At 38.2% G+C, this 25,894-nt stretch overlaps 2 protein-coding genes across 6 annotated transcripts in view; both read right to left on the bottom strand.

Annotated features, from left to right (window-relative positions):
* The window catches only part of crocc2 (ciliary rootlet coiled-coil, rootletin family member 2), an 86,106-nt gene extending 81,959 nt beyond the window's left edge, over positions 1-4,147 (bottom strand). For 3 of the 5 annotated variants that reach the window (XM_073954133.1, XM_009302427.5, XM_021477135.3), the window contains exons 1-3: positions 3,803-4,147; positions 760-907; positions 560-666 (exon numbers count right to left, since the gene is read on the bottom strand). Coding sequence is in view for 4 of the 5 variants with exons in the window: in XM_009302427.5 (XP_009300702.2) it covers positions 560-666; positions 760-907; positions 3,803-3,844 (297 nt within the window). In the remaining variant the exon portion in view is untranslated. Of the gene's footprint in view, positions 1-559; positions 667-759; positions 908-1,041; positions 1,886-3,546; positions 3,652-3,802 lie in introns of those variants that run through there. The other 2 variants (XM_073954135.1, XM_073954136.1) reach the window with 2 other exon arrangements.
* Positions 4,148-5,850: 1,703 nt separating this feature from the next.
* klhl30 (kelch-like family member 30) lies at positions 5,851-25,812 on the bottom strand. The gene is made up of 8 exons (XM_683058.10): positions 25,710-25,812; positions 24,093-24,931; positions 23,811-24,000; positions 16,957-17,043; positions 14,218-14,373; positions 13,928-14,110; positions 12,075-12,220; positions 5,851-11,494 (listed from the first exon to the last, which is right to left on the bottom strand). Exons 2-8 carry the CDS (start codon positions 24,864-24,866, stop codon positions 11,249-11,251), a joined length of 1,782 nt encoding a protein of 593 aa, XP_688150.5. The 5' UTR covers positions 24,867-24,931; positions 25,710-25,812; the 3' UTR covers positions 5,851-11,248.
* Positions 25,813-25,894: the final 82 nt, after the last annotated feature.

Genomic DNA, 25,894 nt, shown 5'->3' with positions numbered 1-25,894 from the left:
CAAAAACATGCGCTATAGGGGAATTGAATGAACCAAGTTGGCTGTAGTATATGAGCGCATGTGTGAATGTGAGAGTGTCAGGGTGTTTGCCAGTACTGGGTTGCGGCTCAAAAGGTATCCGCTACGTAAAACCTAAGACAGAGTAGTTGGTGGTTCATTCCGTTGTTGAAACTCCTGATAAATCAAGGAGTCACTGACTAAGCTGAAGAAAAAATGAATGATTGATGAATGATACATGAAATCATGGCGGAATACCCTGTGGATTCAACTTTGCAGGGCACTTATTTTAAAATTAAAAAGAAACGTCTGACGGGAAAAGAAAAACATACGAAATGTGTAGCGTGGTGGGACGCGAAGACTGGGATTAAACAAATGCTGCAATATGGAAATCGTTTGCATTTATACTGGAAGGCTGTTTAAAATGGGCTTATGCAATCCATTATAACAGTGAATCATCATCATGTGATTAATTGTACACTTATCTATACATAAATGGCTTATCAGTCAGATTTCCAAAGACCCAAGGGCATGTGTGTAAAGTTTGTGCATACGCTCCTACCCGACTAGTGATCGCAGCCTGCCTGCTGAGCAGCTGCTCTCTGTCTGCAGACATTTGAGTAGGCAGATCCTTCAGCAGCCGGTTCTCCTCCAGCTCACTGCCCTCGCCTGATTCATCAATAGAGAAGCATAGAGATGATTGAATATACATGAGTTTTAATAATAGACTGATACCCAAGCAGAACTTTCACTAATGAGTACCTGTGGGCACATCAGCCAGGTTTCTGGTGATGATCTCGCGGATGCGGGCAGGAACTGGTGTGGTGTTGCACTCCTCCTCATCGCCCCTCACAGTGTAGGTCTTCTCCTCAGCACTGCTATCTGGGTTAAGCAGTGACTCCTCCAGCTTCTGCATTATTATCATTCATTAGTGTAAGGAGAGAAACTCACACATTGCAATCAGGTGACTAAACACGGTTCTAAAAACTTTATTTAAAGCTTTTATGTTTAAAGGAACAATTTACTTTTTGAAAATAGGCTCACATTATAACTCTCCCAGAGTTAAACCAGGCCAATAGCCAGGGGGGTTCGGATAGTTCGAAAGACCCACCCCTCACTGACAAAGGTCCAAAATTTGTCCCATATACAACCTAATTTTTCCTATTTTGACTGGTATGCCATAATAAAATGTGAAAATAACCATCGAAGAAGGCTTTAAGACCAAGCGGAATCCTTTGTGCTGTTGCTTCAGCATGACTTGAGGACACTTGAATGCTGGCCCAGTTTGCATTTGCCTAAAAAAGACAATGGCCTGTTTTTTAATTGAAACAGTATTCTTTTTTTTCTAATGAAATATGATGCAATAAGTTTGTATTTAAAAATAAAGAATTATTCTTATATTTTTGTTCTTCAAAATCTTTATACAATGTTTTAGGTACATCAAAAAGGGTGGTTGATAACCATCCGACAAGCTAATTCAGCAAAAAATGTGCTAAAAGTATTTAAAGCTCATAATTAAATAGAAAATGAGGCTAATAACTGCAAAAAGGTCCATATTTTAAGAAAAAGAACCACCGCTTTCACCAGGCTGGTGAACAGTTGAGTAAACAGTTGAGTTTGAGTCCATTCAGCTATTCTCCGGGTCTGGCGGGACACTTTTAACTTAGTTTAGCATTGTCCATTGAATTAGATTAGATCATTGGTATCTCACTCGAAATTAACCAATAAGTTTCAATAATTTTCCTATTTTAATTGTACTGAAGCTGAATAATATGACTGCGCCTGCTGCAGCCATTATACAGCAGCAAAATTCCTTGATTATTAGGCTAGAATGAGAGTATAGTTCCTAGCCACATTGGCCAAGAAAATAGTCAGTCTTTGTACACAAGCTAACAACTGAAGACTCTAGCTTTAAATATGAAAATGTTTATAACTCTGCAGGGGTGTCAAATTCAGTTACTGAGGGAGCACAACCTGCTTAAACACACTTACCTGTAGATTTCAAACAAGCCTGAAACAATTAGTTTGAACAGGTGTGTTAAATTAGGGATAAACTATGTAGTGCTGCGGAGAGTTTGACACAGCGCTAATGATCTAATCCAATCCAATGATCTATGCTAAGCTAAAAATGTTCCTACCAGACCTGGAGTTTCGCGGAGTGGATTAAAAAATTGTGAAAGTCAACAGTAAAATGAACCTTTTTTTTAAGTGGAGTGTTTCTTTAAAGCAGGGGTGACAAACTCAATTCCTGGAGGGCCGAAGCCCTGCACAGTTTAGTTCCAACCCTGCTCCAACACACTTACCTGTAGGTTTCAAACAAGCCTGAAGGACTTAATTAGTTTGATCAGGTGTGTTTAATTAGGGTTGGAACTAAACTGTGCTGAGCTGCGGCCCTTTTGGAACTGAGTTTGACATCTGTGCTTTAAAGCTAGACACAAACACAAACCAGGTTTTTTATGCACCTTTGAAATTGAACATAACATATATATTTTTTTCTGTGTGATTTAAAGTAAACATACCAGACCCAATTACTTGCACTTCATCAAATTGTGTCTGTAAATTTAAATTGCAATAGCCTACATATTTGTAAAGGCAGTTTTCTCAAAAATAGTTTTTTTTCTTTTACACTGAGCCATAAATCCCCTATTTCAGCAGCACTTAGATCAACTTTTTTGTATGAAGAGCCAAAAACCAAATATCATTGAGAGCCGTGGGCCAAAGATAAATATACCAAATTATTTTACATAACAGTTGCCAAAGATAATGCCCTAGTTTTTTTCAAAATATGTTTCGAAATAAATAGAAAACATTACTTTAAATCAGATTAAGTAATGCAGTATCACTTTTTTAAATAATAACTTATTGTAATAAAAACATAAACAAATCACATTTATAACACAGTGAACGAGTTCAATGCCAAATAGTCAACACATTTTCATACACCATTTAATTGAAACATTTAATTACAGTTAGCTTTTAACAATAAAACAACAAAGAGTTATATTAAATTTGAATTGACAATCTCAAAACCATCTTCATCATTCTCCCTCTCTTCTCAGATGCAATGACGGGCCAAATCAAAGGTTACCATGGGCCAACTTTGGCCTGCGGACCTTAGTTTGGGCATCTCTGACTTACACCAGACCTTTTTATTCACACAGAGGGATATGCTGTATGAAGGTTTTTACAGAGGGATGTGTTTTTCAGCATTTGCCTGATCATAAACAACAAGTTATTCTAAAAGTATTGTCAATTTACTTTTTTTTTCCATTAATTTTTTTTACAGTAGGTTCTGAATAGGATACCGCAAATCTTCTCTACATAAAATTATATTGATATATTTGCATTTCATATTAAATGAAATGTCTCCTTTTTCAAATAAGAAAAACGTGCACAATTTTAAAAATTATTTATTATCATTCTTTAATCAATATATTTCTAATTCAAATTAAACATTTCAGTTAATCAACATGTAGTGCATTACCTTAGTCAAAAACAGTGCGTATTAATTAATTTAGTATGTATTATTTATAGTAACTAGCTGCTCACGTCTGTCTCTGTTTCGGTTTCGCAGGATGTCACAAACAGCAGAAGGAAATGAGTCGCCTGTCTTCAAGTTTCACAGAAGAACCTGAAACTGACCTCCTGATCGACCTTAATTTGTTGAAACATTGCAAGGCTCGTTAATATTAAATCAAGCTCTCTCCTCTTTCATTCACACATGCTGTTTTGAAAGGGTAACAGTGCAATAACCTATTTAAGTTACAGCTGGTGAAGATCAGTTTTCCTACTGGAAAACACGCACCTGAATCACGGCTTCCAGTCCTTGATCCTCGTCGCAGCTCATCTGGAAACTGGTCGGGATCCAGTGCACTTCAGTAAACGAACGGCGAGTTTTTCCAGTTGTCCTCAGACTTTTTAGTGTATTAAACGCATAAGGAGGGGTCAGCAAGCTGCTATGCAAAGTAATAAAGTTGAACTGTTTTAACAGTTTAGCTTTAGAAGTTTAACTCTAGGAAAAGGTTGCACGGTGCTTTGCACAAAATAGCAATGCTTTAATAACGCATATAAGTAAATGATCGCGAAATATTCAGCAGGAGTGAGCCACAAGTGCAAAAGTTGCAATCACAGCTCTTATGTGGGTTCCTGTGGTTGCCATGGAAACCGGACGCTCCCGCGAGTTGCCATGAGAATTAAAGCGCAAGCTTTTCAACCTCCATAGTTACAGACGCGGCAAGTCATGCTTGAACAAATACAACACTGGTTATTCCAGTCATTGTTGGCACTTTCTTAAAAATAAATTTAAGTTCATGACTACTACTAGAGTTTTGAACTGTAAGGATTTGTAAAAATATTGTCAAAACATTTAACACTTGGATAAAACATTAGATAACATGAACATATACAGCTACAATATACAATCATCAAAATTAATCTAATTAAATGTTCAGAAAAAGGAACAATAAGAATAAAACAATAAATGAATATTTTATTAATAATATTGGGCATTGGGATTAATAGAGTAAACTATAAACAGAATGTGATTTAGCCGGTATTGGTAAACAATCACTTTATTTCTATTCAAATATGCCCACCAACCACTTTATTAGGTACATCTGCCCAACTGCTCACTAATAAAAACAATTTAATCAGCCAATCACATGGCAGCAATTCAATTCATTTAGTCATGTAGACATGGTCAGCATCAGAATGGGGAAGAAAGGTGATTCAAGTGACTTAAATGTGGTATGGTTGATGGTGCCAGACGGGCTGGTCTGATCTGCTGGGATTTTCAAACACAACCATTTCTAGGGTTTACAGAGAATGGTTTGAAAAAGAGAAAATGTCCAGTGAGGGGCAGTTCTGTAGGTGCAAATTGTTGATGCCAGAGGTCAGAGGAGAATAGCCAGACTGGTTTGAGCTGATAGAAAGGCAAGAGTAACTCAAATAACCACTCAATACAACCGAGATATGTAGAAGTGCATTTCCGAACGCACAACACATCTAACCTTAAGGCAGATGGGCTACGGCAGCAGAAGACCCCACCGGGTGCCTCTGAGGCTACAATTCGTGCAAGCTCACAAAAATTGGACAATAAAAGATTGGGAAAATGTTGCCTGGTCAGATGAGTCTCGAGTTCTGCTGCGACATTCGGATGGTCACGTCAGAGTTTGGTGTCAACAACATGAAAGCATGGATCCATCCTGCCTTGTATCAATGGTTCAGGCTTGTGATGGTGGTGTAATGGTGTGAGGGATATTTTCTTGACACACTTTTAGTCCATTAGTACCAATTGAGCATCGTGTCAACACCACAGCATACCAGTGTATTGTTGCTGACTATTTCCATCCCATTATGACCAATGTGGACCCATCTTCTAATGGCTAGTACTTTTAGCAGGATAACGCTCCATGTCATTAACCACAAATCATCTCAGACTGGTTTCTGAACATGACAATGTACTCACTGTACTCAAATGACCTCCTCAGTCACCAGATCTCAATCCAATAGAGCACCTTTTGGATGGTGGAATGGAAGATTCGCATCATGGATGTGCAGTCGACAAATCTGCAGCAACTGCATGATACTATCATGTCAATATAGACCAGAATCTCTGAGGGATGTTTCCAGTACCTTGTTAAATTTATGCCACGACGGATTTAGGCAGTTCTGATGGCAAAAGTGGGTCCAACCCAGTACTAGTAAGGTGTACCTAATAAAGTGACCAGTGAGTGTATATTTATTAAGGTGTCAAACTAAATGCCATTTAAATAAAAGAGTTTTATTGGCAACATAAAAGCAAAGACAACTTGAACTAGGCAGAAAAAAAGCAGATGCACAAAAGTCAATATACAAATACAACTAAAAAACATTTTATATTCAAAGCAAGTCATTTCACATTATGATTGTTAATCTGATTACAGAATTTTCATTTTTCTAAAGTTTAGGTTGAGAAAAGTGCTCTTATTTTATTTTGACCAAAGAAATAACTCACTTCAAACATGATAAGAAAATACTTTTAAAGTGGCTACATAATTCTTTTTGTAACCATACAGCACTTGTTTGCCAGTTAAAATACTTACTGTAGGACTCTGGGGTGGACTCTGCTCTTCCTTTAAATCGTGTTCACAGTTGACAGGTTTGGTTTAATAAAAATCAGAAACTTCAAGTGGATCAAGTGATTAAAATTTGAATGCAACACAAACTGAAGATGAACCATAATGTCATGATGTCAGTATGTGGCGATTAAAAATAAGGCAGAACATTAATGTATATCTCATATACTGATATTTTCTTATGAGTATATCTGAAATGTGTTTTCTGTCTGAGAAATTCCTGGCTCGGTTCTGAAGCCTCTACACCAGGGGTCTCAAACTCTCCGTCTGCGGGCCATTTACAGCGTCAAAAATATAACAAGATTTGATTGGATGGTTAAAGTACTGCACTCTATTATACTGTATGACTTTTGTTTTTTCTGAGCATGAGGTCGAGAGTAATGTACATGCAAACTATTTTTGGGGCTGATTTAAACGTTAAAATAAATGTGCATACATGCTCTATTTTTACTAAAGCACTATCTTTGTAAATATTCAAGGGTCATTTGATTATTATCAGTTTTACACCACCTGTATTTTGTTGAACAAACACTGTTTCATGGCTAACACGTTATGCCGGTGGTGTAACAAATTTGCTAACTTTGCTACAATTTGATTCAAATGGTCTCATTTACTAGATTTTCCTCATATGCGTATTGAGATTTATTTGACAACTATGTGCATTTTAATGCTGGTTGACTTAAACATGTTAAAGTAAATGTGAATAAATACTTACTTTTCTCTTCGTTGTTTTTTTTTTTTTTTTTACAAAAAAAAGAAAGATATTGAGAAGAACAATTGCCAGTAAATTAAGTAAAGTTACCCAAACTCCATTCTGCTGTTCTTACACTAAACATTTGGTAAAGCAACAATTGATTGGGACAGAATAAAAATAATTATTAGCATTATTATTATGAATATTAAAATCTAAAAATGCTTATTTAATCAGTCACTGATATATTCCAGCCGTTGTGAAGCAAACATGCTAATTTTTTAATTTGTGACATGAAATGCTAAAATTATAAACATCATGTCTGTTGTCTTAATATGCACCAGTTACATCACTTTTTTCTTGTGCTTGAATGTTAAAACAGCCCTCCTATGAGTTGTCAGTCACTGAAATGGTCCCCAACCAATTTGAGTTTGAGACCCCTGCTCTACACATTTGATTAGCTTTTCGAAGTTCTAAACAAGAAAAGATTTGTATACAGTAAGCATGTTTAGTTCAGCACTTAAATACGTCGCTTATGTCACTTGCCAATTTTTTTAATAGTTGTTGGATTGTTGGGTTTATTTTAACGTACCGGTCATATAGTTTGTTGTTGTTTGCATATTTGTAACCCTAATAATCTGACAAATTGTACAATTAACATTAAATGAATTGTGTTTTATTAACAACTCTAAAAAGGAAGCAGTCGTGTTTGTCAAATTCAAAATCCCCTGACACATTCCCGTTGTGGTCTGCGCTATTTGGAGCAAGTTTCTCTATTAGCATGTGTTGAGAAAGCTTGAATGTGCATATTTGTAACATTAATAATCTGACAAATTGTACAATTAACATTAAATAAACAGTGATCTCTAAACAGAAACCAATCATGTTTGTCGCTGACACATTTCCATTGTGGTCTGCACTATTTGCATTTTTCCCTTTTAGCATGTATTGAGAGAATTTGAATGTTCCTCCTTTACTTGCAGCATGCTTCTCTATTTTGTGTTGTGAGAATTTGCGCACACGTGTTTTGTCACATTGATATTTTCTCAATTGTTATCATGACTATCCTTAGTGAAGGGCTTTAGGCTGATTTATAATGGACGTGTTTGCTAGATCGCTTGAGTATGTGTGGCGACTGTGACGTCATTGATGTGTTGGGTTTGCTTTAAGGGCGTGCAACATAATTTCGCCTGGCGGAATTTTTGACTCAAGCGAACAGTTCACGATGCACCGCATTTGATTTTAATATTCTTTTTTATCACTTTAAAGAGATATTGTCTGAATCTGGTACACCTGTATAGACATCTATATGATCTGTCCATGCGCAATCATAGGGATAACCAGATGAATAATAATTCTTAGCTAGAAATTTCGACAGCCGTAGGAAAGAAGGAAAGTTTTTGTTAACAAGTTTAAAGAAACCCTTAGTTCCCCTTCAGGAGGGAAACTTCAAGGCCATGTGGAAACTTCCACTTTGGGGATTTCGTCAGAATCCAATCATCTGAAACGGGCCAAGAAAATGCCAATTAGTTGGCAGCGTCAGCATGCACAGCTGGTGGTATTTACAATCAATTTATAATAAAAGTGCAGTGTGTGCCAAGCTGAGGCATCCTTTTCACTTCAGATCCTTTCACAAAGATTCTGAGAGAGTGAATGAGGGTTCCTCCAGCTGTTTCTACAGAGAGAGAGAGAGAGAGAGAGAGAGAGAGAAAGAGCGGTCTCCCAGTCCAGAGTGTGTTATACGCGGTGGCTGATGGTCCAGCTGGGTTTCTTCCTTGCCTGGCGTTCTTTGAGTCCCATCCTCCAGAGTGGTATGAATTGTTGCGAATTTCCTAAAAGAGCACCACAGTTGTGCAGTGCATCTTTTTCAAGATGTCTCTCCGACTATGCGTTTCTGGAATGCGGTGATTTCCTGTCCCCGGATGATGGGCACGAGCATTGTGTTTCATGTCTGGGAGTCCAGCATGTTAATGTGGTGCTCGCTCGCAGGGTGCTACGTGGAGGATACCAAGAAGGCCAGGCCTCCCATCTCCTTCTTATGTAGGTGCCCAGTAGACTCAAGCAGTCTTCAAGGGCACCTTTCTCGGCCCGATCTGCATGCGCTTCTGCCCTCACCACCCTTGACAGTGAAGCAGCCAGGGGCTACGAGACGATCCCACAGATCGAGCGTGCCATTGCGGTCAATCTTTGTCCGCGTGGTGCCTCTTCCAGGCAGGGTCAACCTTGTCTCCCTTCCTAAGCCTGCAGGTTATCTGTCTCCCTCGGAGCCAAAGCCTAAAGAACCGCAGGCCAGGCTGCCTTCACTCTGCATGCTATGGCCTCCTACAGTACCAGCACCTCCAAGTGCAGGCACTGGCCAGCTGCACAAGGGTGGTTCCGACCCAGGCTTGTTACACAAGCTTTGCAGCACAACCGACTATGCTCTTTGAACCACTAAGTCCACTGCCTGTGCGCTGGGGAGGATGATGGCCACATTAGTGATCCAGGAGCACCACCTCTGGCTAAACCTGGCAGATATGTGCAAAGTTGACAAAGTCCACTTCTTGACTTGCCCATATACCAGGCTGGCCTGTTCGACGACACAGTTGGTGAATTTACCCAGGAATTCAGAGCAGTAAAAGAGCAGTTGGACTCGATGGGAAATGTCATCTATCGGTGGGAAGGTAAGATCGCTCCACCAGCAGAGCCATCCACATCCACTGCTTCTTGCCGAGGGCACCTGACTACGAGAGCTGCCCCATCTCCACCTAAACTTTCGGCCAAGCGGTCGCGTCAAGCACCTCGTAAGCAGGTAGCCCCTCCCGCCAGGGCACCGTTAAGTCCGGTAAACGGACCTCGAAGCCTCCCTAAGACGGGCCATCTGGAGAAGAGGGAACTTGTTTTTTCCCCGGTGGAGGGCCATGGCGTTTCTCAATGCCACCAAGTTCTCAATTGAAAATTTTTCCCCTTCCCGGGATGTGACAACGCTAACACTGCCAGTCATGGACATGATGCCTTCCAGCTCGCAGGATTGGTGCAATTTGGCAGTGGCTTACGAGTTGTGGGAGGACGGTCTTTATCAGCAATCACATATCACTTACTCAGCCACAGTGCAGTCCCCTCTCCCAGGCGGACCCGTGTCATCCCTCCCCGCTAACCATCTCTTTTTTTATATGTGTACTCCCCCTTCTCAGGGCTAGTCTATATGTCTTCTTGCCACCAGGTCTCCCCACTTGGGCAGCAGGTGGCCTCCGCAGCGTCATCCCTATCGGGACAGCACGCTTTCCCGATACTGATAACATAACATACTGTCGTATTAAAATTCCTAGAAATTAACTAGATGCATTACAACTCCTGAAAAATATATCTAAATCTGTAAAACTTCTGTTGAAGTGAAATAAGTAAGGGCCAGGAAACATGTTGGAAGACCGCACCTCTGGTGATGCAAGTGCACTCACGCTCTTGGCATGGCATAACCTCTCATTGGGGGCAAGGTAAGGTTCAAACATTGTGGCGTTTTCTATACATTTCCCCATAGTGGAAGTTTCCACATAGCTTTGAAGTTCTCCTCCCAAGAGGGACCGCTTCAGTTACTAAAATAACCCTCGTTACACGAGGGAGGAACAGAAATGCTATGTTCCTTCACCACAATGATTACCCCTTAGCTGTTGAGGGTGAAAATCTCTTCAGCTAGAAAAGGATACCTCAGCTTGGTACGCGCTGCGCTTTTAATTTCAAATTGATGTTAAGTAGCGCCAGCTGTGCATGCTTAAGCTGCCAACTCATTTGCATTTCATTGGCACTTCGTATACCCTTTCAGATGATTGGATTCTGACGAAATCCCCATAGTGTAAGTTTACACATAGCATTTTCATTCCCTCCCCCGGAGAACGAGGGTTACTTTAGTAACCGGAGCAATTACAATACAATGATGCCCTATTTATTTATTTTTTTGCTTGTTTAAACTACTTAATTTGAGCTGAAACAACACTATTCTTAAGATTTCACTTGGACAACATACATTTTGAATGATCAGTCAACATAAACTTAATAAAAGTGTTATGTTAACTTAATTGATTTATTTTGTTCTTTTGTCATTAATATTTGAATAAACTATAATAGCTAGAACTGTCTGAGATATTAACAAAAGCAAGGGATGCAAGTTTGATTTTTAAAAATTTGAATCGTTATAAAAATCTTCATAACCATTAAAAAATATTATAAACATTATTAGTTTAAAAATCATGAACGATAATAATGACATGACGTAGTCCTTTTTTATGTTCCTTAGTCTGGTTTTACGGTGGGTTTTAATTGACCGGCCACTGTCATTTTAAATGTAATTACAATGGCGAACGCATCAAGTATAAAAGCCTCGTTTGTTTCATGAGGTGCACGTGCAGTCAGCGGAGGTCCGCGACGCGGTGCCAGGCGAAAGTATAAATCAGCCTTCAAAGGAAGGACTCTAGGTCTCATCAGGGAATATTTCAGTCCACTGAGAAGTGTCCAAGAAAACAGAACAACAGCCACTGTATGTCCAGAGCCTTGGAAGGAAGCACTCCACCTTCCACGTGTTGGAGGCTCGGTTATACATTTCCACCTCAACCCCATAATCCCCCTCCATGCCCTTCCAATGCCCCCCAGTCACAAACAAGTACCTTCCAAGAACAACCAAATCGCCATTCTCATGAAGCATGTTTAGAAACTGAATCTGGGGAATGAAAAAATAAAATAAAATAAATAAAAATCGACAAACATACAGGGGTCCGTTCTTCGCACATGGAGTACTCAATTAGCTAGATTTGGTTATTGACCATTTGACACAATCCAGGATTGTTTCGTTCTTCAAAACTCATCCGAGAGTTGTTGACATACAGTAGCAACGGTCTGGTAGCTTAAACCTGCTCAGGAGCAGGCTTATTTCATATAAACAGAATTAGATGAGGTCTTTTCAAGCTAAGGTAACATTAAAAGTTTGTACCAAATGCTGATATTTTCTTACAGTAGTAGTTATATAGACTTGGAAAAATAGTAAAAAAAAAAATCATGATTTCAAGGATCGATATATCTGTCCTTCACAACACACGTAGCTATCCCAGATCACTTTATCCAGACATTTTAATCTGATTTGTGAACTTGTTTGAAGAACCAAATTAGCCAGAGATCAGTTATCAAAATTAAAATTTCTAGTAAAATTATCCTAGACCATTTAAGCGAGGTATGAAGGACGGACCCCAGGAGTCAGAACAAGTTCAACTTTATTCATTATTTTTGCATGATCTAGAACTCACCTTTTCCCACACATTGCTGTCTGGATCATATGAATAAACCTTCTTAGTGTTATCTCCAATTAGGTAAATGACTCCATCCATAGAGACAGAGCAGGGAGAAGAGAGATATTTAGGAATGAATGGAGAGCCGATGATACACCAGCTATCTGTTGAAGAAGAGAATACATTTACAAAAGTGTACTCAAAAAACACAGAATCAACCGCTAGATGTTGGCAGGCCTCCATTAGCGAATAACATTATAATTTAATCAGAGTCTTGTAAAACATGTTTCATTAAATAGTTCTGAATTACTAAATAAGTTAGAGTGTCTGTTATAACACACAATGTTTATTTTTTATTGATACTTTTCTATTAAAAAACTTTAAATGCATCCAAACCACATGGCCATGTCTTATCTCTTACCCAGTGCTTGATTTGAGGGGGGATGTTATCCCCTTTATGGAAAAAAAAAACTAAAAACAAAAATCATCCCATTTGTTAAACCACCATCCCCTTTAAATTAACAACAGTGTATGTAATGCAAAAATTATCATTAACTATTTAACTTCTCTATATATGGTCATTTATGACTTCTAAACAATGACGATTGACCAATCAGAACTCAGTATTGTAATAAGGAGCCACACACAAGCGCAGTACAGTGTGTGGAGAGCAGTTCAGACGCAACTTTTTGCATTCTAAAAAGAAGAGAACAGAAGGTATGATTTTAAGTTGTTTGATAATATATATGTATGCTGTACCTGCCATGCATAACTGCATTTCAGAACAGTTTAGGCAGCTAGATCAGAGTGTAACTTAAGCTGTTCTATGTTCTCCGTTAGACAGTTAACAGGGCTTGCTAACGTTTACTTTAGCGACCCAAGTTTCACCGTTAATATCTAAGTTACAGCAGATTCTAGGTCTGTTTCTAAAATGAACCATCATTATTATCCCTAAAATCAGAACGCAGATGATGTGTTGCATGTTTAGAATCACTAGCCGCATTTCCACTGTCAGGCCAGTGCGAGCCAGGGCTTTTATCGGGCCGTACCATGCCAATAGCCTGGGAGCATGAGCAGTAAGGCCAAAATCATCTCGTTTTCCATTGTCGGGCTAGTAGCTCGCAGTGTGTCATGCAAACCTTGCCCCCAGAATATCCCCCAAATCAAACTTCACACAACCCACCCAGGTCAGAGGGAATCAGACAAAAAAAAAAAAAAAAAAACCATTGCATCATCAAGAAACGATGAAAATCCAGACAACTGAACAAACAAACAATTATTGTTATCACAACAGAGCTGTGATGCGAGCGCTCTTTCACTCAGTCTTTCACACACACGCTTGCATTTAAATGTGCATGTTTCACGCAAAATGTGGTGTAAAGATTATTATGCGTTATCGAAACATCAAGGAGGACTCAGCAAAGAAATATTACTTATCAAATTAAAACTACTATATTATTTTATGCAACACCTATACATTTAAAAGTGAACAATAAGGGCGATCATAAGCAAAAAGACTCCGAGCCTATAAAGCGTTTTATGGAATAGCCTATCTTAAACTGACCATCTATACAGTATGTTTTTCTTTCCCTTTATTTATTTTGGAGCATGTACTTGTGTGCGATCGGAAAGACTTGCATTGTCAAGAAATCAATTGTCCCTTTTAATTTCATGATTTGTGTAAAAATGACGCTCAAGATTATTAATGGTTGGTGGTTATTTAAAAAAGAAAACATTTTGTCAAATTAAAAATTTATTTAGACCTATTTTGTTATCATTGTTTGTGTGTGTAGCTAAAGGACCACCCCAAATCCCCACCAACAATAACATCCACCTTGAATTTTTTTTTTTAATTCCACAACTGCTCTTACCTATGACAGGGTTGTAGCACTGCATGGTTAGGGCATTATATTTAACTGCACAAGAGCCAATGAGGTATAGTTTTCCTTCACAAGGCGTGGCTGTAAAGTTAGTCACATACTTGAGTGCTGGGCTGGTCAGAGTCCAGCAATTGCTGAATGGGTCATAACGTTCAACGAAATCTGTTGTAGTTCCTGTCAATGAAAAACAATGCATGGAAACATCTTCAGTACTGAATGCAAGTCTACCCAAGAAAGCATTTGTCTGAAATCTCCAGTTGGAAACTAATATGTTTTCTCACCCCCAATTACATAAATCTCTCCATTGAGAGTTGCAGAAGAGTGGTTAGTTCTCGGCCGCAACATTGGTGCGACTGTGACCCACTTCCCTTCACGAGTGATGTACTTCCAGGTTTCTGTGGTGGACCAGGTGTTGGACTGAGAGCCTCTTGATCCTCCTGAGAGTTAGACAAAGTATGTCAAATGGGATTCACATCAGATGAAGCATTAGCTGATTTATCTGAGTAAATTCCCAGCTCAGCTAGAAGGTTCAACTGTCCCTGTTGGTGACCAGGCTACATTTGGCAATAACGGCTCAATTTTTCCAGGTCATCACAAAGTTAATACTTTGCTTTTTTGTGTCCTGTAGTGCTCAAATTTCTAAAGTGGTTTCAGGTCTTATGCGAGTCTTAGCAGGATTGCCTATAAGACAGGGGACTGTTTTATCTCAGCATCTCCAAATCCTCAATGGAGATGACGTTCCATTCATGTGTCTAATAAAACTATAAATCTCACTGATCCTCTCTCAAAGGCCCAGTCTCTATAAATACCCTAAAAATCTGTGAATTAGTTTTTTTTCCATGGTAAAAATAGAACTTATGTTATGGTTTGAGACATAAAAACTACACCAAACAAACAGCACCTTATCAAAGGAGTGGTCCAGAGTGTATTTTTAAGGCTTGGTTGTGTTTATGAGGAGAAATCAATGTGTGCTCATGCTTCATTTGTAGAAAATCATGTTATTTTTCATATAGCTTACTTTGATTATATTCAGCTACATGAAAACAACTGTCATATTTCCTAGTTCCTCCGAAAGGCTCGCCCTCAAGAGGCTCTGATTGGTCAGCTGACATAATGTGCTGTATTCACGGATCGGATCCACATCTCTAATAGCGTGATGTGCCTCTGCTGTGTAAATACTGTCAGTCAGAGTAGCTGTTAGCCCCATCAGTTTGAGCCTGAATCGTACAGAAAATGAAAAGGACACAGCTGAACCTAACATCTGTTCTCTAAAATAAAATCTGACAAGTGTCTTTCACATATATTCCGGTTGTAAGCATGTGCAAGTAATATGAAGCGTTCACATATATTTTACGAGTTCGTTATTTGAGATTTAGAACGCAGGTAAAGTGGCTGCAAAGAGAGACACAGCAGCATTGCTGAAGATTTTGGGGTGTTTACAGCAGTTTGACGGATAAATATGAATTTGTAGCTAAATTGTCAATGGTGCCAAACAGCATTTCCCGTTGTTTACATCCTTGTTTACATCCTTGCTACATAACACAGACGCTAGACACTATACATGTATTAGATACATTTTAACAAATGAAAATACTAACAGGTTGTGGCTCGCAATCCACATCTTCGTCTATTATGGATGGAGCTGCTCCTTCTTTGAGGAGTTTTTAGCCAAATCCAGCACTGAACTGGGAGAGATTCTGGAAGTTGTCCTTTTTCAAATGTTAGCTAAATATTTATAATTCTCTGGAACACAATTAAAATAAACCCTCTACCGCATGGTGTTGCCAAATGGCAACATGATATTTATGTTAATTTCCCTGCCATTGTTTCTTTAATAACTTTTTTTTTTTTTTTTTTTTGGAAAGAGAAGACCTTAGTGTAGCCAATAATGTGCTTTGGTTAAGTCCCATGAAGTTTTTCTGTTTTCACATATGTCCAAGTGTTTTTCTGTAGTGCGATTTCTGACAGTCTGACCTTTATTGTGTGTTGTTGCTAAATGCAAATGTAAACGTCAATAAAAACAAAGGATCCAATTATATCAGATCCACAAAAAAATCGGAAACATATTTATATTTGTTTTCCTAAAATTTGGACCATATGGGGCATGGCATGTGTTTGGATATAACCCAGTTGTTTGACCACTCTTTGTTATTATTGTTTATTTGTGTGTTTGCTGGAAATTAGAACTAAATTTTGAAATAGTTTTGAAAAAAATCTTTGTGCTAAACAAACAAAATTATTATGTGGGCTAATGCATGTCTTCAGTGGAGAGCATACAACACACTTCCTTATCCACAAAAAAGTGAAAGTGAAAGTAAAGGCTGAATGGAGGAGGCTCATTATCCTCCTGTTGCAGATGCTGTTTAACTGTTTTCTAAACTGTTTTGAAGTGTTCAGTTTTTCCACTTACAAAATCCATCATGTTAATAGCAAATGTGCCATGGAGCAACGAAACAGACTCTTAAAGGTATGGGATATGAGACTATGATTGGTTTATGCTTAAAACATCCATAACTCATTAAGAGAATAAGATCAACCCTGTTAGAACATGTGCCACAGCGCAGAGTGTGTTTTCCCATCTTTACAATAACAAAAGTGGATTATGACATGCCATTAATGCTTATGCACCCTGCGCTTTGAACTTTGTGCCTATATCGTTAAAATGGAGCCCTTTAGCTTTCTCTGCTATAACATTACAGTGCCTAGGACACACCCCTTCACTGTACAGGTGTATGCACGTGGTGAATGCACATAACCTGAAGACTTTATGATCTTATTAACCCTGATGTATTTTTTGTAGTCCCCAAATATTTTTCTCTGTTTTGCTAAGCTAACTCTTTAACAGCCAATATCTCCCTTTGCATTGAATCGAGCATATTACATTTAGAGATGTTGTTTATGTTCACACAGCAACATTACACAACAACTAAATTTTAAAATACTGTATGATATTTTAGTGGATCACTCCTTTAATACCTTAGTAAACATGGCAAAGAAAAAATTTTTTCAGATAAGCTCACCTGTGACGTACACATTGTTATTTAGGGAGATAACCGAATACCCCCATTTATTGTAGTTGGGAAAGTCAGGTAGCTGAAACCACTGTCCTATGAAAAAGAAAAGAATAAAACACACTCAGTTATTTCACATGTGCAGAGTATTCATGATTTTTTTCACTTGTTTTTTTAATACTACATACTTAAGGTTTGCATATACATGCTTTTTTTCACCTTTTCAACTTAAAAAGGGTCACAACTTATTTCATTTTTAAATGTTAATGTTTTCTTCCAGAACTTTTACTCAGTTTGTTTTATTCTGCTGCAAAAACAGGTCTAAAACGGTTTCATTGTGTCAGGGTGTTCCTCAGGAGTCTGTATTGGGTCCTACTCTTTTTACTATTTATATGTTGCCTCTTGGATAGATGATTTAAAAGTATGGGATATCACTATTGTAATTATTGGGCTATTACTATTGTAACCAAACAGTTCCGCCAATAGAGATGAGAATCCGAATGCAGCATCTTTAATAAAAAGCACCTATTAGGGGTTTTTGAAAATCACTTTCCATGCAGTGTGTAACCGAAAGTGAATGAAATCATCCAGCTGAGGTTTAAATCTGAAAGAGCACTTTGTTGAAACTATTGATTTTTTAACAAAATAGTCGATTCAGAGTCAAATAAATGAATCGAGTTGGGTCTGAATCTTTTGGCTGAATACATCGACACGGTACATCACCAAATATGTAGTACCGATTTCGGGAAAATGTGAACATGCCTTTCCCTTTAGATGCTAGTGGAACGCAGGGATCACAGGACTGATCATGACGCGAAGATGACGATCACTGACAGATGGAGATTCGGCTGCAGGAAATAATAGGTTAAAGTAAATTTTTCACAACAATACCAAAGTATAGCCGACCTGGTGCTGTGTTTGTTCCTGTCATTTTTCTGAATTTTGATACAATAACCTACGCTGCAATGCGGGATTTGCTGGCCGTTTACTATTAAAGGAACAGCAGAGACTATATAGAGATTATATATGGGACTTTGTCAGACGTTGACAGGGACTTTGTCAGTTACTGTTACAGTTCATATAGACCAGTTTTTTTATCCTCTGGACCATAACATGCAAGTGTAATAAGTGTAATAACCTTTTTTGTTAAAAAGGTTAAATCTTTATGGGCTATTCACATATCACATCCAAAACCACGTTGAAAATGTACTGCATACTTCTTCCTTTACAAATTTACATGCGTTTCTGAACTCGTGATCCTGTGCCATTTGTCTTTGCTATGGCTAAAATTAGCTGTTCCCCACAAGCGCAGCACAGTTAATTTTCAAAAGAGTTCAATTTTGCCACATTAATACTGAATGTGTGTCACTGTTATTACTTGGGGTTGTGGTTAAAAATAGAGTAATATGCTGATGTTTAACTGCCTTTATTGCATTCCTGCATTGGGCTCTCACATACTCTCTGCTACTTCTTTCATAGGCATGGTGGACATTTCTCGCGCTGAACCCAGTCAACCAATCACAACAGACTGGGTCATTAGACCAATCAGCGCAGATTGGCCTCACACAAAGGAATGGTTTTGGAACAAATGAATCACTGAACGAAACATATAGGAGTTTTTGGGATAATTTGGTAAAATATATGCATATTATAAGACAATGAGAGTGTTTTTTAACCCTGCTTGCATATCAGCCTGTTGATGGAGACCCTTAAAACCAAAATATGACTTTTTATAATGCAAAATAGGGGCTTTTCAACAATAGTAGTCAGGCAGGCAATGGTCACAAGCAGAAGCATACGGTAACATAAAGAGCAATCCAAAAGTGTAGTCGGGTCACAGGTGAAGAGATTGGTAGAGGTGGCTAACAGCATAAACAATACACAAGGCGAGGGTCAGGAAACACGTCAAGGAAAAACAAGACACAGAAACGCTTCGTAAAGTTAGAACAACAGGACTCAGCGACGTGTGTTTGTGGAGTGAATATAAAGTCCAGGTAATCAGTCTATGCTAAGCTACCTTAAGTGTGTGTGTGTGTGTGTGTGTGTGTGTGTGTGTGTGTGTGTGTGTGTGTGTGTGTGTGTGTGCAATCAGGGGAAATCAGGAACTTGTGTGTGTGTGTGAAGTGTATGTTGGTATTTATAGTCCTGTTAAGTGACAGATGTGTAGCCCTCCAGCGATCTGCAAGGATTAGATCACTGGTGATCCAGACACCTACGCAGATGATACCCAGATTTAACTTGATATGACATAAGAACTCTCAACCTTATCTGCTTGTTTACTGGAGGTTCAGGCCTGTGTGAAACAAAACTACCTGCAGTTAAACTGTTTAAAATCTGAAGTTCTATTGATTGGCACTTCAGCTGGTCTAAAAAGATAAAATATTTCAAAACTGACAGTAGACGAAAGCCAGATACTCCCTCAAGTGCAGGCGTGGAATTTCGGTGTGATTTTTAATGCACATCTGACTTTTAACACTCATTTTAAGAATGTTATGAAAGTAGCTTTTTGTCACCATCGGAACATTGAATGCATGAGGCTTATCCATGCTTTTTTAACATCTTGGCTTGATTGTTGCAATTCACCTTTTGCAGAACTACTTGCTAATTTGGTAAAGACGCTGTAATATGTGTAACATTCTAATAAACCCAAAACTATGGTTGGGAGGTCATTCTCAGGCTGTGAAATTGAAGCCCTCCTATTAGGATAGATCTTTTGAATGTTTTAAAAAATCTCTCGAAATCTCTTAAGTGAAGCTTTTAAGTTATAGTTTTATAGTTGTCACTGTTGTTGTGTATTGTGTTGTCAATGTGATTGTTTTTATGGAGTAATGATGTTTTATTATTGTTTTATACTGTTGCAGCGCCTGGAGTGTAAGAAAGGTTCATTACAAATAGGGCTGGGTGATATGGTAAAAAAAAAATTATCACAATATTTTTTTCATATCAGTTGATATTGGTAATTATCACGATAATTGTCAAATCTTTATTGCCTATCTATCAATTTTAAAGGATTTTCAACATACCTATCCTTTTGTGCAGCAGATTTAACACATTTTGTGAAATGTTTTAACTGTCTGACAATGTAAATAATAAAATAATAAACAAAAGAACAATCTTAATTCAGCATTTACTGTTCCATAATACACACACTTCTTAATGACTCTTACATGGCTTCCTTGTGATGAAGAGTAGGCAAAATCTGATATGTAGTGGGGAAAAAAGAAGAACGTGTTCATCAGATACTGGATTCAAACCGGGTTCATGATTGATCGGGTCAAAATATATTGCCACACGCTTTATGAGCTACTCCACTCACACTGCTATCTGTTGCGCTCTTTAGTTATGTTGTCTCTGTCAATCAAACGGTGATGGGCGGGAATCGTATAACTAGCTTATACCAACGAGGTGCACTACTTAGCCTAAATAGACACTCCAAAATCAGAATTTGCCCATAATGCCCGTTGGTTAATCCGGCCCTGCAAGAGACTCTGCTTGTTAGTTGCGCTGGTTTACCAACACTTGTTTGGGTCAGTAATTAGCATCTTCATAAGGGTGGTATTGTTTTAAATGATAAAACAGGCTTGTGGCGTTGCCTGCTTTTGATGACATGAGTCGTCTGCAGTTTGCTCTGTCATGTTGCTCTGTTTTGTGTCATATTGTGAAAAAATAAGTTGCTCCAGACTAGTAGTTATGTTTCTTGTCAACAATGTCTGTGACTGTGACAGTTTTTACCTTATTTTTTTCTTACTCCTACAAGTGCAACTAACACTGTATGGCTGTAAACTTGTACTGTGTAAATCCTATCGAACATTTATCGAACTATCATTATCATTTTATCAAAAAATATACATACTGTACCATGATAATTATAGTTATCAAATTATCGCCCATCCCTAATTACAAATAAATTTATTACTATTATTATTATTATTATTACTATTAGCTAATGTACTTACTAACAGCAAGCAATGAGCATTACTTGTTCAGCATTTATTAGTCATAGTTCAGTACCTACTAATGCATAAACAAAAAACAAAGCTATGATCATTACCATTAGTTAATGTATTATGTATTAACAAAATAGCTATGAATAAACACTGTAATAAATGTTTTATAAATTTTAAAATGCTTGTTATTTATTAATGCTCGTTAATAACTAATGTTGTTACTAAATACATTAACTAATGAATCCTTATTGTAAAGTTTTGCCAAAAGTTTTCAAAGGATATAATACAATTCTTTAAACCAGGAATTTAAGAGGATACTCTACCCAAAACAAACACCCCGATAAAGTGATTTTGGGAAAACGGTGCTTATAAATTGGGTCTAAAAGCAAAACGACAAGCTTAGCAAGCATGTCAGGAAACATCCAAACAGCAAAATGAACATCTCTCTCTGCTGTCAATTACAGGATTATTTAAAAAAATTGTATTATTAAAACTAATGACAGCCTAATACTGATTGAAACAAAACATTTTGTCAAAATAACCCTAACCCACCAGACAGTGGGATTGAGCCCAATGGATGCTTTTGGGTCCTGAAGGTTTCCTATAATGCCACTGGTATTATTCCCATTTTCTCTAGTCATGCAGCACTAACTAAAGAGGAATAATAAATAAAAAAAACATGTTCCAATGCACAGAGACACCCAATCTTTAAAAAATACCTATTCTGTAATCAGTTAAAGGGGGCATATGCACAGCTAGTGTTTTTCAGCCAATGATAAACTTCCTGTAAAAAGTTTTTTATGACTATTTTCAATCTCATAAGGTTCCTTTAAGCAGGATTGATGTTATGTAATTAAAAGACAATCAGTTAAGCATTCTTTTATTTTGTTTAAATGACATGAAAGACCATGCAGACACAAGCACCATCAGGGACAGCAGGCTAGTGCAGAAACTCTATTAAAAATACTGGGATAAAATACATTTCAATATTTTAAAGACAATGGCGTGACAGTTCACCGGAGGCATCAAATATTAAGCATGGTTTCTATGCTACATTCATTCTTCCATGTCGGGGTGCCACAACAAAATTCATTCAGCCGAGCTCCATTACAGCTTCTCATTCAAAACATTCAGTTGTTGTTATTTTTTATAGCTGGTTATACTCGCACCAAAACGTATTAAAAGGTAAGTGAATTATAACATCGCAAACTTTTCTGCAATCATAGTAGTGCTGTGTGTTATTTGTTTAACCCTTTAAGATGACATGCTGACTGACTGAGGCCCCGTGTACACTAGTGCGTTTTAGTTTTAAAACGGCGTTTTAGAATGAAAACGGTCAGCGTCCACACTAGCGTTTCACCCAGTGTTTCTGAACAGCTCTTCGTCTACACCAAAACGACTGAAACGCACATCATGTGACCACACACACACACTCTGGCATGCGCTGCAGCATATCTAGCCAGATGAGACCTGAGCTCGTTGGACTGCTCATCATGGATTTCCCGCTGGATCTAATCTCACTATATTTGTTAAACGTGATATTTCATTCATCTTGTTGTCTTTGTCTAATGGCATATTCCTCGACTTTGGTCTTTTCAATCTATTACTTGTTCTCAGGTAACATGTTTTGGCTAAGCGCAAATAATGTAACCACGTACATTCTGTATATTGACTCATTGCTTGCCTTTATTTCCTTTAATATATAAACTTATTGTTTGTTTTACTTTTAATAATGGCCATTATTCATTATTAAAAACTGATATTCAGCAAAAGAGGGCATGTTTCGTATTTTCAATGAAAATGAAAGGAGGCAGTGACGTTATAGGCTCCGTCTTGTTATAAGTATCCACATAGTGAAGATGACGCTCATATTTGCAGCACTACGCCTCAACATTTCTGCTGTCTGCTAAGTTGTTAATATCAAATGAAAATAGGCAGTTCCTTAAATCATGTTTTCATTTTATTGTTGAGAAAGTTAAACAACATAACGAGGGTGTTGTGTTATAAGTATACTGTTCCCTTTGAAGATTTACCGGACATGTCCTAGTGAGTTAGTTTTCCATATCAAACTTGTGAAGTCTCAACTTACAAGGAGAGGATGCGAGACTGAACTATGTGTGTAGGCAACTTAATATTGAGGAAAAGCCAAAATCAGGTAGGCGATGGTCTGCAGCCCCGCCTCTGTTTTCAGATGTCTCCGTTTTTCTCCATCCACACTGAGACAGAGCAGCAGTGTTTTAGAATGAAAACGGCCTCTTCAGCGTTTCCAAAACGCTCCGTTTTTGGCGCTCAAAAACTCTGGTGTTACTGTGCACGGATGGCGTAACCGTAGCAAAACTTATGAGTTTTAAAACGAAAACGCATTAATGTAAACAGGGTTTGACTGACAGGGCTGCGCGATGCGTGAGGGCAACAAACACGACGTAGCTTTCAGTAATGATGAACAGTTTCCATAATTATACTTTATAGATCAAGGTCTATGGTTCTGCACACAATTACTTTATCTTTCTGAACTTAAAACCGTCTCACTTTTCTTCTGCACTCATTAATGCCGCTTTGTAGGTCTATTGGAGACATTCATAAATGCAAATCTAATAAATGTTAGAGACATACTCGTTAGATAAACGCACTAAATCATAAATCAGCAGCGTTTATTTGTGAGCACACAAGAAAATGTGTGCCTGAGCATATTTGAGAGGGAGTGCAAGAACTCTTGTGCATGAACAGATGAAATTGGCGCTCAAGCAAAAAGATTCGCATCCTCGAAATACATGAATGAGATCTTGACTTGTAATACTGCGTCACAACATTTGTCATTAAAATAACACCATAGGTAGTTGAAAGATCTGTGCCGCAGCTGGAGAAAACCCTGATTAAGTGTTTAACATTACAATCGTCAGTTAAACTTGTCCTTACCAAGTTTTGGGTTATAGAAACCACAATTTCTAGGATGCAACCTTCCATCTCTGTTCTCATCTTCATCCTCGTCTTCATCATCTGAATCGTCCAGCGAGCGACCACCCATCACAAATAAAACCTCTTGTTGGTTGAAAGCATCCTGAGTGGCTCTCTGCTCAGTCTTTCCATCTCCCGTCAATTGTCGCTTCTGAAGAAGAGGAAAAAATATCACGTTATAAAACAAATACATTTTTCTAGTTTGAAAATTTGTCTACAGTATATAAACAGATAAGTTCCAACCTCTCTACATATCCTCTCGACCAGCTCTCTGGATTCTAGTGAGTTCTGCACCAATGGCTCCTTAAGCAAGTTCTCTGTGAGGTAGGATTCTGAAAGGAGGGAAAGCTTAGCCAAACTCAACAATTCTCGCAAATCACAGATCCGACTGTCTTTACTATGCCTGACCCATGATACAACTGCCTCGGCACATGAGCGGTCGTCTCTTAGGTGCAGATCTTCGTCCTTCAGGCAGGCCACCAGTCTGTCTTTCTCCAGCTGCAAAAACTCCTCATGCTGTTTCACTGCTTCAAAGTTTTCCAGAAGGAAGCTCCACGCTTTGGCAACCACTTCAGGGCAGCCATGGATCTCTCCAAACTCAAGAATTCCCAAGCAATTTGTGGCATCAATCTGGTGCTGCAAATAGCGACAGCACACACTGCGGACGGTGTGAAACTGGAGTTGGCTGGATGTGCAAATGAGTCCCTCCACATTGTTTTTGTTGATGGTTAGTTTCCCTGTATAAGCAAAGTCCAGCAGGGATGACAACACATCCGGATCTACATCGTGAAGCTCTACACGAGCAGCAATGCTCTCAATGAAATCTCCAGAGAACATGGAATGGAAATAATGGCTGCAGAGTGCGAGAATTCCTCGGTGACATGGGAAATCTCGTCCGCCGGCACTTAAGGTGACATCCACAAATTTGGGTTGGGAACAGAGAGAGCGCAGGCCCTCTAAGATGCTCCCTGGATGTGAAGAGAGGCAGAAGTCTAGGTCGTCTACATTACACACCATGACGACACTTTGACCTTTGGCCTTAATGGATTCAGGTCCGAGCAACAGATGTTTTCAGTGTTTATCTACATAGGACAAGACAAATGGGTATAATCAGTCACATGCAATCTGATTGCGACATTCATGATCACAGCAGTTTGGAGCCTCCTATGACTCAAGGACAAATTTTCAAGCCTTTCTGCTTGGTAACAGAAGATTTCAGAAACAAATCGGAAGAGAATGAAGTCATGTTAGCACATCAATACAAGTCAAATTATCAGACGATTATTGCCAGAGTTAAAACAGGTTCTTGCCAAAGACAATATATCTGATAGGCACACTGGGAAAGTGTGATTCTGAGAATTAAACTTACTACTACCCCTCATTTCCTTGCCTGTGTGAAAGTTTGCACAAAAATCTAATTGGCAAAGCAACAGACGATGTTATACAAGAACAAAATAGAACAAAAATATAGTCATGATGATTATTCTAACAGTATTGAAATATAATGTAATTGAGTATTTTAGTACAAAGTTCTGTGATCTTGCTTCAAGCAAAAACAAAACTTAAATAAATGTCTTGAATATTGATAAAAAGTAGCTTTCAGTGCTCAATATACAGTAGTCAACACTTGAAGTGATTTAAAAAATGTTTTCAAAATTGTCCTAGGACAAAAATGAGTGTTGTTCAATAGCTTTAAGAAAACTCTGATAAAAAATAATGATCCACTTCAAATGTGGACAACTGTATTTAGGTAACACTTTTGAAAACGTTAATCTTCAATAGTGTACAAATGTGTCACTTAAAGTTTCTGTTCTTTAAATAATATTTAAAAAGACAAGAAAATGTCTGAATTAAACTTACCAGCTCTTGAATGAAAGAAGAAATCGTACATTATTCACAGTGCTTGTTTAGAAGTCAGTCTATTTTGTTGTTGCCGTTTCATATGGGGGACACATCGTCATCTGCACAGTCACTGAGACAGCATGCTTGTCTTTCACACTGCTATTTTTAGGCCAGTCGTTCAAGGAGGGGGGAAATACTCAGAT

This window comes from Danio rerio, chromosome 6 (assembly GCF_049306965.1).
Source record: "Danio rerio strain Tuebingen ecotype United States chromosome 6, GRCz12tu, whole genome shotgun sequence".
NCBI classification, from domain to species: Eukaryota; Metazoa; Chordata; class Actinopteri; order Cypriniformes; family Danionidae; genus Danio; species Danio rerio.
This window is presented reverse-complemented; position numbering and strand designations above follow the sequence as displayed.